The sequence below is a fragment of the Panthera pardus genome, unplaced genomic scaffold (genome assembly GCF_024362965.1).
Source record: "Panthera pardus isolate Hobbes unplaced genomic scaffold, ASM2436296v1 HiC_scaffold_21, whole genome shotgun sequence".
Lineage (NCBI taxonomy): Eukaryota > Metazoa > Chordata > Mammalia > Carnivora > Felidae > Panthera > Panthera pardus.
The window spans coordinates 53,625,744-53,643,392 of record NW_026526777.1 but is presented as its reverse complement, the minus strand read 5'-3'; the positions used below and the strand labels follow the sequence as shown (position 1 = coordinate 53,643,392).

At 38.7% G+C, this 17,649-nt stretch overlaps 1 protein-coding gene across 1 annotated transcript; it reads right to left on the bottom strand.

The window, feature by feature from the left end:
• Positions 1-5,721: 5,721 nt before the first annotated feature.
• On the bottom strand, positions 5,722-17,043 carry TNFSF18 (TNF superfamily member 18). Its single transcript, XM_019425107.2, has 3 exons — positions 16,860-17,043; positions 10,530-10,560; positions 5,722-7,627 (listed from the first exon to the last, which is right to left on the bottom strand). The coding sequence occupies exons 1-3, from the start codon at positions 17,016-17,018 to the stop codon at positions 7,281-7,283; spliced, it is 537 nt and encodes a 178-aa protein (XP_019280652.1). The 5' UTR covers positions 17,019-17,043; the 3' UTR covers positions 5,722-7,280.
• Positions 17,044-17,649: the final 606 nt, after the last annotated feature.

Sequence of the window (17,649 nt, the reverse complement as noted above, 5' to 3'; positions counted from 1 at the left end):
TTCCCATTCAGTGCTCCCTAGGGAGAGAATGTGCTAATTAACTTCAACCTTAATTTATATCTCTTCTCTTATGAGTTTGGTTATATAGTGTCTGAGATATTTATAAACTCTAATACCTAGATGAAATTCCATTTCTGTACCTATAAATCTGAAGATTGGACTTTAGACATGGTAACTTCACCATTCTGAAATAACCATTAGCAAAAGCCTTGTTGAAAAAGCAGCTTCTGTCAACATCTGTGCTCAGGAACTACAGTTTGTGTTTATGAAAATATTCACTTGGAGTAAGTAATAACAAATTTAAGTTTCTAAAGACTGACAGTGCTTTTGAAGAAGTAATATGTACACATTGCAAAACCTCACATATTTCTGAATGTTTTAATTTCTCTATAAAAAATATGTGAGGAAAAAAAATCCCTTAGAGATATGAATGATTTCAAGTTCATGAGAGATCAGTTTTCCTGAATGTCTTTGCCATAAAGAGTGATCAGTAACATGGGACTCATGGGGGGCTCAGTCAGTTGAGCAACTGACTTGATTTTGGCTTGGGTCATGATCCCAGAGTTGTGGGATTGAGCCCCACATCAGGCTTGGCATTGAGCATGGAGCCTGCTTGGGATTCTCTCTCTTCCCTACTCGTGCTTGCACACGCACTCTCTCACTGTCTTTCTCTCTCTCTCTCAAATAAATAAAATTAAAATATTTTTACAAAGAATGATAAGTAACATAATAAACATTGTTTCAAGAACCATTTTTGAAGATACCTATGGATGTTTCTAAATATAAATTTTCAATAAAAGCTAAAGGCACAAACTTAACTTAAAATTTGGTGAAAACATTCCTGTGGTAAAGCAAGCTAATGTGTTCCAGAATACTGCTTCCTAGGGAAATGAGGATAATGAAATGATGCCTATCATGATGGTGGTAGTGATAGGAGTGCAATGGTGATAGCAGCCAACTTTTAGTGAGCACTTGTTATGTATGTACTTTGAATTTGTAGTGCATTACTTAAAGGTTTAAAAAACCTAGAGTAATCCCCCCCCCCAAAAAAAAAGGAGGAGGCAGGGGGTGATACCTGGGTGGCTCAGTCGGTTAAGCATCTGACTCTTGACTTCGGCTCAGGTTGTGGTCTCACAGTTGTGAGATTGAGCCCTGTGTCGAGCTCTGTGCTGAGCGTGGAGTCTGCTTAGGATTCTCTCTCTCTCTCTCTCTCTCTCTCTCTCTCTCTTTCTCTTTCTCTCAAAAAATAAATAAAAGATAGATAGATAGATAACCTAGAGGAATGGAAATGAGCATAGCATTTAATGGGTTGTTTGCCACATTATGTATCTTATATCTTGCTGGTCATTCTAACCAAGAACCAGAGTCCCATTTTTTTGCCCATTCATTTCAGTATGTCTTGAGCTCTTTTAATGTTCCAAGCACTATCTCAGGTGCTAGTGATACCACATTAAACAAATCCTGGCACTTAATTTATCTTGGGGAGGAGAAAGAATAAGAAAGATGTTAAATAAATATCTCAGCTTGAGAAATGACAAAGTTCAGAAACTTAAGAATAAATCCAAATCTGTAATAAAAATTTATGGCAGCCACCATTTTAGTGCCTACTCTGTATCAGGAATTTTACATAAATTAGTTGGTATGTTAAACCTATTTAAAGTTTATTTGATTCAACAAATATTTATTAAGCCCAACTATGTGTTATGGATTGGGTAAATAACAAGAAGCAAAATAAACAAGAAATTAAGCTCCAAAAAGGGCAAGTAATTTGTCCAAGATCCAAATAAGTAGTAAATGGCAAAACTGGGACTTGAAAACAAGTTTGTCTGATTAGAAGGGTAGAAGTTATTAAGCTATTGAAATGGTCTTGGTGGCACAGACAAAAGTCCTAGCAAAAAGGAGGTCAGATTTTCTTTGAAGGTAAAGACAACAGAATTTCCTAATAGTAAATGTATGAAAGACAGGAGTCAAGAATGACTTCATGACTCAGAGGTTTTTGCCCTATGCAATATAATTGAAATGAGGAAGGCTTCAAGAAAAGCTGATTTGGGGCAACATTTTGGATATGTTGGATTCGAGATATCTGCTCTACCTCCAAGGTGAAATTGCTGAGCAAACAGCTGCATTTACAAATCTGAAGTAAAGGAGAGCAACTCGGGCAAAAGATGAATATTTGAGTTGACAGCATACAGGCAGATAATGTAGTGTTGATGGTGGCAAGACTCAGATGCCTTAGATTGCTGGTGTTCAAGTGGCAACGTTGCCATTAGGTTATGAAAAGTGAAGACCCCAACCTTTTTTCAGACTTGGAGGCTAGAAAGCCATTTGCTTTTGTGAGGAGAGATGGATTATGGTAAGTCCCATGCGCAGCACCAGCATTGGTTTTGTTGTTGCTCTTGCTTTTGTCTTGCTTTTTTATTTTATTGTTTTGTTTAGAAGCTTTGACTCTTTTTAAATACTGGAGAAATCTTCAGCTGAGATTCATTATATGCCATAAATATAAAGTTGTTTGATACTGTAAAGATAGTTGCTTCTTGGTACATCTGGCCAGCAAAGCTTAAAACAAATAGGATTTTGTCCTGTTTTAGTGATGCAACACAAGGTAGCTTACTGGCTATTTTCCCTTAGTGCAAGTGAATTTATAAGTTTCTTTACCTTATTTACATTAACAGTGTAGGGAAGGAGGAGAGCACTTGAGATGATTAGGTGATGGGATGGGAGACTGTAGGAACAGGTACTGAAGGCTTTCCCCATTGGACTGCATTATCCAGAGAGCATACAATAATGCTAAGTTCTCACCAATGCTCAAGTAAATTTATGATTTATTTGTTCAGTCAATAGACAATAAGGACTATTAGTCAGGCACTGTGTCAGATCCTGGACACTTGAACATCAGATTCTTCTCAGAGACTATGCCATTGGGTAAGAGATACAACCCATAAGCAGGGAAAGGAGGTAAGAAGCTCTGTCTTCCATTCTGCAAAACTTAAACTCACCAATTCACCCCAGTCCAGCTCAAATTCTGCATGTTTAGGACCCAGTGTGAGGGACATGCTACCCCTGTAGTGTCCCTGGAAAACACCAAAGCTGGGTGGAAACAATCACCCTGGACACTAAAATCAGAGGTTCCCATTCTGATTATGCAATTGAAGCAATGAGGAAGTTGGCTTAATTCTAATGATTCTGTTCATTGAATTTCCATATTCTTATTCCCAAATACTTCTTGAGTTCTTTGAAACATGTCCTATAAACCCTCCAGCCTACTTTCCCAAATAGTATAATGGGATTCATCAATACTGTTGTAGGTCTTGGAGTGATAGCCCAACTAAGCTGTTTTCAAGTCCTTAAACTAGCTAACTGCTAGCAGAATCCAGTACATGCAAATAAATCGAAAGTCTGCATTTTACTATCTAGAGCATTCATTGTGGATCTGGAGAGTCTGCTAGAGCTCAGTGCTCAGTGCTGGAGAGAAGTTTCTTGGCTTTTTTTTTTTTTTTTTGAAAGAGAGAGAAAGTGAGAGAGAGAGAATGAGAATCTTACACAAGCTCTATACTTAGCTCAGTCAGACACAGGGCTTGATCCCATGATGCTGGGATTATGACCTGAGCCAAAATCAAGAGTCAGATGCTCAACCTACTGAGCCATCCAGGCGCCCTGAAAGTTTCTTCTTCCTAATAAAACAGTGTGTATTAAAACAGTATTTTTAGATAAGACAATTTTATTTCCTTCATGCTTCTCTATTTTCCTTGATTTTCAAGAAATTAAAAGCATTGTTTTAAGTTCATTTGTAACAATGTTCTTAAGCCTAACTTTTCTGAACAATAATTTTCCTCTCCCTCTGCCTTTGTATGAAACTCTTATTGCTCCTGTGGTGAGAGTTTGGGGCTTTTTGTATTTTTGCATATTATCATAGGTCTCTCAGATCCCTTTTAGACGTCTAAGAGTATAACTGGATATTAAAGTGGGACTCTACCTGATTCAGTTTCAACTCAAGCATAATATTATTGGCACTAAGATATCAAAGTGAGGGTAAGACCATTGCCCTCACCAATATGGCAAAATTTACAAAGGAATGAAGGTGAGCCCCTTTCCCCCACTACTCTTTGACACATTGGCTGGATTAAGGACCTAAAATGAGGCCAGAGTGGTAAAAAGGAGAGCTTGAGATACAATTTATAAAGAAAAACCTGGGGCCATGCTGTGAGTCCTCACCCACTCCATTTGCAGGAGGAATGGGATGCAATGAAACTTTCTAATGTTAAACCTGGTAGGAGGACTTCAAGGGAACCCCTGAAAGAGCTTTATTTCTTGCAATTGGGAGATAACAGAGAACTAGTGCCTGACTTCCACCTGAAAAAGCAAAAGTTGACAGTGAGCTAGAGTTTGACCCCACCCAGTAAATCTGTCAGGAAGATAAAAACCAACTCCTTGGGAGTAGAGACAGGAGAATCTTGCTGCAGTCGTACTCCGAGTTTGTAGGCACAAAGTGTGTGTACTGGTCTCTTGTGGATAAATGTGGGACTCACAGGAGAGTCATGACCTGTAGAGTGACTTTGCCAGGGTCACAAATGACCCCCAAAGTAGAGATGCATCCATTCAGATCAAGAAAAGTGTAGGTACCAAGGTATCCTTTATAACTTATACTTGAAGGTAATCCTCAGACTCCTTGCCCATAAATCAATCAGGTTTTTTCTTCTTCTCTCTAATAAAAAATATCCTCTCACCTCCACCAATGAAATTGCTTCTTTGAGATCAAACACAAAAAGATAGGAATTTCATCTCCAAGATAAACAGATACATTTAAGGAGTTAGTTTGCCCCCATCAAATGCACAAAAGTGCGTTGCTTTCCAGTCAACTGCTATCTTCAGGAGGCACTCAACCCATAGTGCTGTAACACACTCTAGGTCAGTTTTGATGGGCAAGAGTGAAGGTAAAAAACAGTATGAAAGGGGTTGGTGACGGCTTTGTTAGTGAGGATGGCTGAGGTGGAGTTGAGGGGAGGGACAGAAGTCAGAATGTGAAACTGTCTGACTAACCCATCAAAAATTGGAACAGCTATAACCAAAAGCTGATTGCATCCAGCTCTCACTTTTGCCTAACACTAGCCAAGCAGTGTTTCATTTGGGCAAGGATTTCTCTGATGCACCCTCAAGTTCTCAATATCACTGATGCTAAACTGATAATCCACGGGTAAGTTAGCTACAGCCCACTTACCAACAGAACATTTATATAGGTTTCATCTATTTGAAGAAACAAGGAAATAGTATACGTTGAAAACAAAGGCTGAAATTACAACACCAGGAAAATTCAAAGATCGTCTGTTGGTAGCCTTCACTCTCCCTGCAGCTGCTGAGCTCATCCTTGCCCTGAGAAATCATTACCATGGGGGGCTCTTCCTGGGAGTATGATAATTTCACTCTCTCTCTTGCCTACCTTGATTGTCCCAGGAATAAGGCAGGAGCAGAGAGAAGTCATTAAGGAGTGTTTTACAAATAGCCGTGTGCTGGTTAACAGGCTCTCCACAAGGAAAATCCCTAATTTGTGTTTGCCAGTTCCCATGGTATAAATAGTCCCACCATGGGCAATTTCAAGAATGACTCATAACCAGATTGCAAAATTTTGAAAACGTAACAATCAGCTATGATGAGCTTAGTGCTAGCTCACTCCAGCACTCCAGCACACTGCTGCTTATAACTCAACAACAATCAATACCAGTGGGCTTCTATAAATATGTGATATAACTTTAATTTCCTGAGAAGATATGCAAATACAAGAGAAACAAGGTATCCAGGTTTAGGCCATACAGCTACTCAGCAGATTTTTTTTTTTTTGCCTCAGGCTTAGCCTGAGCAATTTTTTTTTGTAAACAATACAAATATTTTTAAGTTAGCTTTATATGTAATAGTATTAATTAACAATGTAGCTTTTTACAAATATCCATAAATATTTTAAATTGGGTTATCATATAGTCATATTACATACCTTTCAACAAGAATCCACAAGCAGCTAATTAATTTAACAGAGTCTAAAATTTTAGCAGGCTGTTATTGAATTGAGTGCTATTCATTATTTTCAGAAGTTAACACATTTGACCAAGGCAGCAAGGGGATTTGTTTGAAGGAGGCCCTGAGCAATACCCTTGTGTTGCCTGCTATAAGCAGGGAAACGAAAAGTCTGCTAAGAAAGGAGAGATGTGTTGTAGCTTTATTCTACCCACCTTGGGCTGAAAGGGAATGTATCTCCTGATAATTAAATCTGCTAAACTTTATAAACTATAACACGAAAGCTGAAATATCAACTCTTAAGCTAAGGCAGTACGAGACAGTGGGGAAGCCCACTGTTAATCTCTAGTTCTATGGGTTGAGGCAAATTACTGATGTTCTCTCTGCCTTTATATTCTCATTGTTTAAATTGTGCCAAAACACCTGCCCGTTAGCTTCCTGGAGTTGCCCTGTGATCTATTGAAAGCACTTGGCAAACTGTGAAGAGCCAGCTAAAAACAGGAAACTATTACATGACATAATACAGTACTGATGATACCAATTAATTTTTATGATTACTCTTTCTTTACCACTGACAACATGTAGACACAATAAACAAGTTCCCAGGAGCCCTCTGTGAAGGTTCAGGATGAGTCCTTTGACCAACTGGTTTTATAAAGCACTCTGCATCCTGAATATGATGAAATCCAGGGACTTTCCCAAGTAAAGTGCATCTATTCCATGCCACCTGTGCCTCTGTCCCAATAGACGATAGTGTTCCCTATCATCTAACATCATCACATCTAAAGTGGGGTGTTGTTGGCATGTTTGTGGCCACCCTCCCAGTCTGACCACTTTTCATAGGAGGGCCTCAAAAGACAGGAGTATGGGAAGAATAAGGTGAAGCAGCCCAAAAATATGAGAACAAAGCCAGACCATTGCCCTGGATCTTTTTTAGCATACCAGTTAAGATTCCCAGGGATATAAGACAATTTTCTCACCCAAGGATTTAAGAATTAGACAAAGACTCTTTGAGAAGCTTCTGTCCTCGAGCTACCCATAGTCCTTTATCATGGATTAGTAAAGTGTTTTTGTCAACCCAATGTCGGGGGTAATCAAATGTCTCTGGCCTGTCTTCAGTTAAGCTTGAGAGATGAAAACTCACATGCAGACAAGAGTTCTGTTTATGCTGATTTGTGCACGCAGGCAAACTGTGTGTGTTGAAAATCTGCCTCCCTCAACCCACCCATCAGCCTCTCTGCATGTGCTAAAGATGATGAGGAGACCAAATTGAGTCTCTAGGAGATAAATTGGGGATTTGTTAGCAATAAGATCCCCCAGTAGGTATTATTTTTAAGAACCTGATGTTCATCGTTGAATTTCAAATGAAGCGTATCTCCAGCATCCAGTTCATAAGTCCCTCCTACATTTTGAATTGTAGAGTTGTTTGTTAGAGTTTGTATGACGTCTTTGTTTTTACATAGCCGCACCTCAAAGGGAGCTGGTTCCTTGTAGGTTGTGTTTGGAGCTACTTGACCATAAATTAAATACAAGCCATTCCGAAGTATCTTCAGGTTCCAATCAGCTGTATTATTCACACAAGGAAGCTTAGGAGATGTCATATGCCATTTTGAAGGAAGTGGTCCTATAAGAAATTTACAAAAGAGAAAAAAGAGGGCATAGTTACTTCATTCCTTTCCTGACTATAGTTCTTTCCCACCTAACAAATTGTTTCTTTACCTAGTCCACATTAGTTCTCTCCAACCACAATTTTAATATTTTAAATATCCACTCCTTGTTTAGAGATATTACAAATCCTAAGTGTATCTCTTGCTTGGGGAGTTCTAAAGAAATGGATTTGGAACAGAAAGATGTGTTAAGTTTTAGGTGACATTTGTATCTCTTGTCAATCAGTATTTGTGAAAAGAAAGAGAGGAGGAGGAAGGGAGAGTAGAATCACACACCAGGATTGTGATAACCAATTGGCAGTCCAGGATGCATATTCATGCTTTGCTTTTTTTTTTTAATGGTTGTTTATTTTGAGAGAGGGAGTGCACATGTGTGCACATGTGGGGAAGTGGCAGAGAGAGAGAATCCCAAGCACACTCTTCACTGTCAGCTCACAGCACAACGTGGGGCTCAGTCCCACGAACCATGAAATCATGACCTGAGCCAAAATCAGGAGTCCCAACACTCAATCAACTGAGCCACCTGGGCACCCCACATATTCATGCTTTTCTATGTAAATACTATCATACTACGTATCACTTTATCAATGAGATCTTCCTCATCAATCTATATAAAAGAGTGCTCTCCTGTCATTCTCTCTCTTCATCCTGCTTTAGTTTTCTTCACAGAAGGTATATCACCATCTAATGTATTATGAATTAAGTTCCTCATTTGTTTATTGTCTATCTTATACCCGCTTGAAGATAACATCTTTGAAAATAAGTACTTCTCTATTTTGTTCATTGCTATATCTTCACCTAAAAGAGTTCCTAGGACCTAGTATGTGCTCAATAAATATTTACTGATTGAATGATACATCCATGTTCCTGAATTAGGTGCATTGTGTCTAAATTATGGCTCTTCTCTTTAGTTTAGGGTATATACCCAAGATCTACATAGGATATCATTATCCAACTCTTCAAAAACAGCTACTGGTAAATTCATTAGTTTATAAATGAAAATTATTTGTTTAAATTTTTTTTCAACGTTTTTTATTTATTTTTGGGACAGAGAGAGACAGAGCATGAATGGGGGAGGGGCAGAGAGAGAGGGAGACACAGAATCGGAAACAGGCTCCAGGCTCCGAGCCATCAGCCCAGAGCCTGACGCGGGGCTCGAACTCACGGACCGCGAGATCGTGACCTGGCTGAAGTCGGACACTTAACCGACTGCGCCACCCAGGCGCCCCAAAAATTATTTGTTTAAATGTAAGTATTCCTAGTTTAATATTGTCACGGGTGGAGGGTGGGGAAGAGTCTACACTAGATCACGTATTTTCATAGGTATAAGTAGAATTTACATATTTTCTTAATGTTAATTGTTTTAGCACAGTAGTGTGATTTCAGAGCCCCAGGATGTGTTTTGATCATTCAAAATACTTATTTGGCCTAGTCCCTAATTCTCCATAACTTATTTTTTATGAGGGCGAAGCCTTTATCTCATAATTAGAAAGACACCTTGATAAGAAAGCACCCTGGGAGAGATCACACATTGACTTAAATTCTTATTTATATAAATGATTGCTATAAGGCTCTGAGGGCAGATTCTAAAGGAGAATAAAGGAGAGCTATTAGAACAAGAAGCAAAGCCTCTGTATCTCCAGTGAGTCCAAAGCCTAGTAAATTTCTTCCTGCTGTGTAGGACCGTGTAATATGCAATAGACAATAGGCAAGTCACTGCAAAAAGGTGCCCCTGGTTCTCTTGTTCTGTTACAGGGGCCACTAGCCCTGAGGCCACCTATTAGCAGCATGTGATATTCTTAACATTTTATCACATCAAGAAGGAATTTCAAACATATCGTTATTTCCTCTCCATTCACTAGAAAAACAAAAACAGGGGCACCTAGGTGGCTCAGTCAGTTAAACATCCAGCTTCGCCTCCGGTCATGATCTCACAGTTCACAAGTTTGAGCCCCGCATCAGGCTCTGTGCTAACAGTTCAGAGTCTAGAGCCTGCTTTGGATTCTGTATCTCCCTCTCTCTCTGTCCTCCCCTCCCCCTCAAAAATAAATAAACATTAAAAAAAATAAAAACAAATTACAAAGGCAGAGACAAGTAGAGCTTCCCTAACTCTCACAAACCAGGGAAGGCTGGCAATTTGAACTGTATAGGAAAACAAGGATTACAGTTAACACTAGAAATGTTCTGCTCTCAGCCGAAAATATGTATTTGGCTTGAAATATGTAAATAATCCAAATGTACTTACTTTCAATTTTGTATGTAGGCTAAGAAATACCCTAAGGCTCAGTGTAACTATAAACTGTAATGTGTTTTCTTAGCAAATCCCAGGTCTCTATAAGGGAAAGTGGCTTGGAAGCTGAAAGGTGAGGAGAAGGGCACAAGGGGAGTGGCAATTTCCCTAGTTTCCATCCCTTCTCTGTACATTCAGAAACAAAAATGGCACCCTACACACACTCTACGAGGCACTGGCAATATGTGGTATGTGAGCAGAACTTTGAGTTTGTCACAGGGAAAAGTTATAGAAATACGAAACTTGTGCTTATTAAAACACAGAAATTTTTAGGAAAAAAAGTTTCTTGAAAAACCACAGAATTAAAAGTAGATTCCTGGATTTCATGTTTCTGGGCCTGTAAGAGTGATGTACATTCCTGCCCAGAGATGTGGCCTTGAATGTCAGCTTCATCAAGGCATGGACTTGTCTGCCTAGTTAATCTCTGAAGTCTCAGCAACTAGACAACTGCTTGGCACTTGATAAGCAGCTATAAATAGCTGAAAAATGATTAAAATAGAATACAGGCTTCCTTCTTGTATCAAATATTAAGAAAAGTAAAACAGAGGTACACAAGACAGGTTACTCACCGAACTTAGCTACGCAGGGCTCACTGGCAGTCTGTACAGGAAGAAAAAGAGGAATTTGTCAGGACAATGACCATATCATGGCTTTACTGGTTGGTTTATTTAGAGCTTCAGATCCTGAAGCCAACTTCATTTCCCTAGCCATATAAAAAATCCTTTCCTCCACCTTGTCTCTCCTGTCCTCAGCTTCCCTTTGTAGATGGCCGGTTCTGTCCTTTCCCTTCCATTACCTAGCTGCCCTCTTGGGTCTTCTCGGCAAAAGTTGAGGTCTCATTCCATCCACCTAACCTATGCCCACAGGACAACTATCTGCTCTTGGACTCTCCTCCTCTTGGGCTACAGAAATTGTCTGTAAACACTAGTCTTCACACTCCAGTCACTGTACCAGGTGGCCCATTGACATGGGAGAAGAAAATAATAAAATTCCTAGTTGTGTTTATTTTTATCTTTAATAAACCATAGAAATATTCACAATGCAGATTTGTAAAACCACCTTCATTTAATATTCAGACAATCACGCCATTTACGGTTACTGAGATACCATGAGGAGACTTCAGTTTCAAACTGTGGCAGCATACCACAGTTTACTTGCTACAAGAACCCATCAGTGTGGTTAATTCTATAAATACTGGTATTTAAATGCTAAAGCCCTTAAAATACTCAAGAGAAAAATAAGGTATAACCACAAAAAAATTTTTTTTTGTACCATGTAAAGTTCATTGGTTTCCTTGTGGCAAAGTGCTTAAGAGTCAACTCAAAGATAATTGGACGTGTTTCTTTTGTGGGATTTCTCTGGCTGCTATGGTAGGAATAAAGCAAAGAGAGGCTGGGATAAAAGCAGTGAGGCCAGTTAAGAGATCATTGTAATCATCTAGGCAAGAAAGCATGGTGCCTCTGACCAAGGTGCTAGCTATCCTGACATGGATATGGGATGAGATAATGAGAAGAAAACAGATAACTCCAAGATACTGGGCATGAGTAACTGAAAAGATAAAGCTGCTAATCACTGGAATGAGCAAGATTTAAGAGAAAGAAACAAAGGAAGGACTCATGAGTTCATTTTTGGACACATGAAGTTTGTGATGCTTATCACATATCCAGGTAGGAGTGTCAGGTAGGCATTTGGACCTATGAGGATGGAATTTAAGGAGTTCTGATGATATAAATTCAGGAATCTTCAGCTTCTAGTGATGCTTTAAGACGTGAGACTGTGTAAGATTGTCGAGGCAGTGAGTATAGATAGAGAGGAACATTGGAGCACTGCAATGCTTGGAGGTCAGGGAATGAGGAAGAACCAGCAAAGGAGACTAAGAAGGAAAGACCAGTGAGTCAGAAGGGAAACCTGGAAAGTGTGATGTTGGAAACTAAGAGAAGAAAGTATTTTAGGGAGAAGTGATCAGCTGTATCAAATGCTGCTGATGGGCCAAGTGAGAAGAGGATAGGCAATTAACTGATGGATTTACCAACACAGTAGTCATTGGGGTTCTTGGCAAAAGTAGTTTCTGCAATGTGATGAGGACAGAAACTTAATTAAAGTGGATTTAAGTCTAAATGAGAAAAGAGAAATTGAGAAGAATTTTCTTGTGAGGGAGAAGAGAAAAATTGAGTGGAGCCTAGGTGGGGATGAGAGATTATTGTTTTTTTCTTGTCTTTGGTTTTGTTTTAACATGAAGGAACTGACAACATGGTTATCTGTTGCCATTTGATGGGAATGTTCCAGTGAAGTGGCAAGAGGTAGAATGTAAGAGCTAGGAAATAATTGTTAGAGCAATGTCTTTGAGTAGGTAAGAGGGGACAGAATCTGGATCAGAGGTGGCCTTAGATAGGCACATGAACAGTTCATATGCAGTGCCATGAGGGAAGCACACTCTACATGGGAAAAAAATGCAGGTAAGTGGTAGGTACGATGGGAAGTTTTGGAACTTCCTTCCCGCCTACTTCAATTTTCTTATAGAACCTGGAGACAGGTTTTCAGGTTTTCAGGTGACAGAGAGAAGGGGGAGGACATTGGTTGTTTAAAGAGAAGTCAAAGGAATGAAATAGTCCAGGTGAGGAGAGTGCGGAACTATAGGTTATGACAGTCAAAATCATGAATCAAGGTAAATTAACTTAGAATATAACCTTCAAATTATTATGTCGCAAAACATTTTAAACTAAGATTAAGAAAATAAAAGAAACACATTTATCAAATTACTCTGTTAAAATATTGTTTCAATTACTTTAGAAATGTTTATATTATATTAAGATATTAAATATAATATTTTGACAAAAGCAAAACAGTTTTGCACTGTGAAGAAACTATATAAAGCATGTTATTCAGTTCATTCTTATGAGTTTCCCTTTTGTGCATCTTTTTACTATACATAGAATTAGTATTTATATATAACATAATAAATTAGCATATATGTTGGGATTATACTCAAAAACATTTTGTTTTGTTGCTAAGGAGATGCAATCAAAAAGTTTTGATTCCTGGGGTGCCTGGGTGGCTCAATCGGTTAAGCCTCTGACTTCGGCTCAGGTCATGATCTCGTGGTTCATGAGTTCGAGTCCCATGTCGGGCTCTGTGCTGACAGCTCAGAGCCTGGAGCCTGCTTAGGATTCTGTGTCTCCCTCTCTCTCTGCCCCTCTCCCACTCATACTCTGTCTCTCTCAAAAATAAGTAAACATCAAAAAAAATTTTTTTTTAAAGTTTGGACTCCTACAATTATGTTTGCTCTTGCAATTATTCCATCCTCCTTTTGGTGTTTCTTAGAAACAAAATGCTGAGGGGCGCCTGGGTGGCTCAGTCGGTTAAGCGTCCGACTTCAGCTCAGGTTATGATCTCACGGTCTGTGAGTTCGAGCCCTGCGTTGGGCTCTGCTGACAGCTCAGAGCCTGGAGCCTGTTTCAGATTCCGTGTCTCCCTCTCTCTGACCCTCCCCCGTTCATGCTCTGTCTCTCTCTGTCTCAAAAATAAATAAACGTTAAAAAAAATTTTTTTTTAAAAAAAGAAAAAAAATGCTGAAATCCAGCTTCTTTTGATCCATGATAGGCATGTGATAGGGATTCCCTTATCTTCAATTTTCTCATTTATAAAATGGAAACAATAGCACCTAGCTTACTGAGAGTGTTTATGGGTTTAAATATAATAATTGTTATGAAGGGCTTTGCCCAGACAGACCTGGTCCTGCTCATTAAATATTAGCTATTTTGATAATGATGCTGATTGTAATGAAAAAATTGAATGAAATATTGAATTGCCTATATTCCCAGCTAGCATTGTCAGCAAGGGAACCATGTAACTTATAGTCCTTGCCTCTTAGGAAATTTATAATCTTTCTAGAAAGACAGGATTACACACATGAGGCAATTGGGTAGCAATCTAAATATAAATGAGTGCCAAAATATGTGGCACAGATCATATCTGTGGTGTCTACTGTCATGCATAATGAGTGTGTGGAGAAACCTAAGGCCACAGACAAATTAATTGCCAGAAACTGAAATCCTGGATACTCTACTTGGACCGCTTTAATGTCTACTCAGTACTACAGAAACCATCACTGATATTCCCTATTGCCACAAATGAAAATCTGTCTAATCACAAAAATCATCTGTTTGGCAACAAGGTATAGTCTTTAGATGAAGAAACTAAATAGATGAGCAAGGAATATCCATTTTGTTAAAAGTCTTTTTAAATTTATCTTCCTTAGAATGTCAATAATAAGGATGCAGATATTAATCACTACAATCTATTCAGAGCCTACTATGGGTCCGGCACTATACTGTCCCATTTATCCTTACTGCAAGTCTATGGGATAAGAAGTAGCATGCTCATTTGCAGATGAGGAAGTATGTCTGAGAGGGATTAAGTAACACTAGCCCAAAGTCATGCTGCTGATAAGAAGCTATGCTGAGTTCCAAACAACCTGTCTGATTCAAAAGTCTCACCCCCAGTACTCTGTGGGGTAGTTTCTATTTATAATTCTGGTTTAGAAGGGGTAAATATCCATTTATAAGAAGCATATGGGACTTTCCATTGAGTTAAATTCGTTTTTGCTTAGAAGGATCAATTGCTCTTGTAATCTCATTTTGATTTAAGCCCAGATTTAAATGCTTGGGTTCAAATGGCCAAAATAATAATTCTTTCTATAAACCAACCACAACCAGATTATCATTTGGAAATAGAATCTATTCTGCTTTTAAGTACAAGTGCAATTTCCCCTTTTGGAAGCTTCCTTCATTTCATTGAAAGAAAGGGTGGGGGGAGAAAAAAAAAAGTTCTTCCAAGGAAACCTCTGTTGGTCTAAAAGGAGCAAATCTTCCTGTCTAACACTTTTTGGATTAGTGCCTAGAGAAGTTGGAAAGTGGGATTTTGTATATAAAAACTAGAGTGGAGACCAAAAATACACTCCAGGGTTCATGCGTATTGTGAAGAGGTGAAAGCAGCCACCTCATAATGACTCATCATCCGCTAGCCACTCAGACCTCCTTTCCTAAGATACTTACTTGTGGCCAGTTGGGAAAGGGAAGCACAGGCAAGCGGAAAGTGGAATACTTGAGTTAATATCATTGCACTGTCAGCCAGGCCATTGGCTTTTCCTATAGGAAATAAGCCTTTATGGCATCCAATCAGGACAATATCCTAAAAACCTTTTAAATTTTCCAAAATTTGAAATAAATTCTGGACTATTTCATTACAGGCAGAACCTTTCATTGAGAAGATGCATGTTGTCTAGGATAGAGAATCAGAGCTTAAATACATGGGATTGGTCAAGTTCAGTTCTGGAAAGAGGTGTCCTAGGTGCTGCTGGCATTTTTAGACTTCCTCTTAGTCTTTGCAAGAGCCAGCATTGGTTCTCCAGTTACATGCAGGAACGGATGACACCTATAACATATCCTGTGTTTTTCAGGGTCCTCTGGCTAAAATTTGAGGTGGTTTCTAGAGGGATAAAGTGTTTCCAAAGTTAAGCTATTGCTATTCACACCCTTCCCCTTCTTCAGAAATCAAAACACTCAGGATTCCTGACAGTTCTTTTCTTTCAGCTCATAGCTTCACTGCTCCAGAAAGTTCAGGCTTCTCCTTGATACATTTCTGGAGAAGGTAGCGATGTCATTAGAAAGCCTCTGTTGCATACCCTTGTGTACAGTTAGGGAATACAGATTAAAGGACTACTGTGTAAAAATTTGGCCAAAGCTACACTTGTCCTAACTAAATTAACAACAGCAACTACCATGTACTGCTTCCTCCTGCATCTTTTCTCAATTGCTTTCAAATATTTTAAACAGTAGAACCTTATCTCTGAAATCTTCACTGGCCAATCTCCTTAGAAAAATGTTTCCACTGGCACTAATTTCATATCCTAGCCCTTTCTTAGATAGGCATATACTACCTTATTCTCTCCAGGGCCCAGAATCTTCAGATATACCCAGAAATGGGTTAAATCCTAAATTAAATAAAGAATTTATTATTTTCTTTTTGGTCAGTGCTATGTAGTCAACAGTCAGTAAAACTGCTAAGAAGAACCTAATATATCTCCATTTCCTTTAGTAGACCAACAACTTGGACTGGAGCTCAATGGGAAATTTCTGATAAACATCAGGGGCTTCCCAAACAGCAATGTGCTTTCTCCTTCCCCCATGAAACTTTTCCTGATCACCCTAGCCCAAAATCGTTGTCCCCTATTTTGAATTCCTAAAGCATTTATGTTCTATACTACCCTTAGGTAAATTATTAATCACTGTATTTTATAGCTAGAAGGGGCATTGTAATGAACAAATCCATTCTCCTACCACCAATTTTCAGATGAAGAAACTGAGAACTGGAAAGATTAAATGTCTTTCTTAAATTCATAGAGTTAGGGAGGCTTAGAACCGGAATCCAGATCTTACTCCTAGTTCAGTGCCATTTCCTTCCATAAAGATGCACTGGCCACCTGTCACTTACCTTGTTCTGTCTTCCATTGTCTTATGTCTTTCCCCTCATTAAGGCTATAGCTTGCATCCCATTCCTTGAAAGCAAGCATTTGTTTTTTCCTTTATTCCACCAAGAGGGCTTAGCAGAGTTCCAGAAAAGGAGAAAATATTCCAAGGCATCTGTCAATTGACTGATTTAATTGATTCTATCTAACTCAGTAATGCAGCTAACATTTAGCATTTTCTAAACCTTTCATTTCAAAATATTTAGGTAAACCTCAAAAGCCATATGACATGACAAAATTGAAATTCTGTTTACATTATCTATACCCACATGTCTCTTTCTTCCAACTAGCTCTAACAATACTGAATGACAATAACTAGACTTGCCAAAAAAAAAAAAAAAAAAAGCAACCTTAGGTACTATTGTCTCCTTACCTTGAGTGGAAGAAAAGTAAGAATTAGTGTACTGAAGGAGCAGAGAAACAGCAAAATAACTATGGCTGAGTAGAGGAACCATTGCTTCCAGGATGGTCTGTGTGTTCCTTGAGGGCCTGAATGGCTTAAAGGCATGTCTTCCATGTGGCTCAAACTCATTCTCTGCAGGAATGAGAGCTCTGGAAAGCAGATATTCACAAGTGATGGGCCAGTGATGCAACTAGTCAGTTTTGTGGTATGGTAATTAGTAGTGGGTGTAAGAGGCGGGGTTTTCCTTCTGATTCTGTGTGCTGGAAAATGATACTTTTGGGCTAAGTGCTGACTCTCGTTTGGCACCAGACCAAATGCACTGAAAGGAACAGAAGGCTTAAAGCCAACACAGGCAGGATGAAAAAACCAACACAAGGAACATTCAGAGGAAAAAAATTCTTTCCTAAAGCATGAGGAAGTACAGTGCTGTACAGCATTACAAATTATTTTCAGATAGGAAAATTACTTTTATAAGAAGAAATAAAGTTCAAGATCAAGTCCTATCATGTTCTAGATACTATGTATGTGTAAGGCAGGAGTTGGGGAGCTAGGGAGGCTAGGATACATGGTTTGGAAAAAATAAAGAATTTTATCAATTTCTTACACATAAAATATGTTCATTTTGAAATAGTCTCTGGTAAACAACTGAAGTACTAGAATTTCTTTTTTCTTTTTTTTTTTTTTTGCAGTTAGCTAAAATATACCTTTATGTGACTTTTGTATTTTTTCAACTGTGACAAAGTAAACTCTTTTTTTTTTA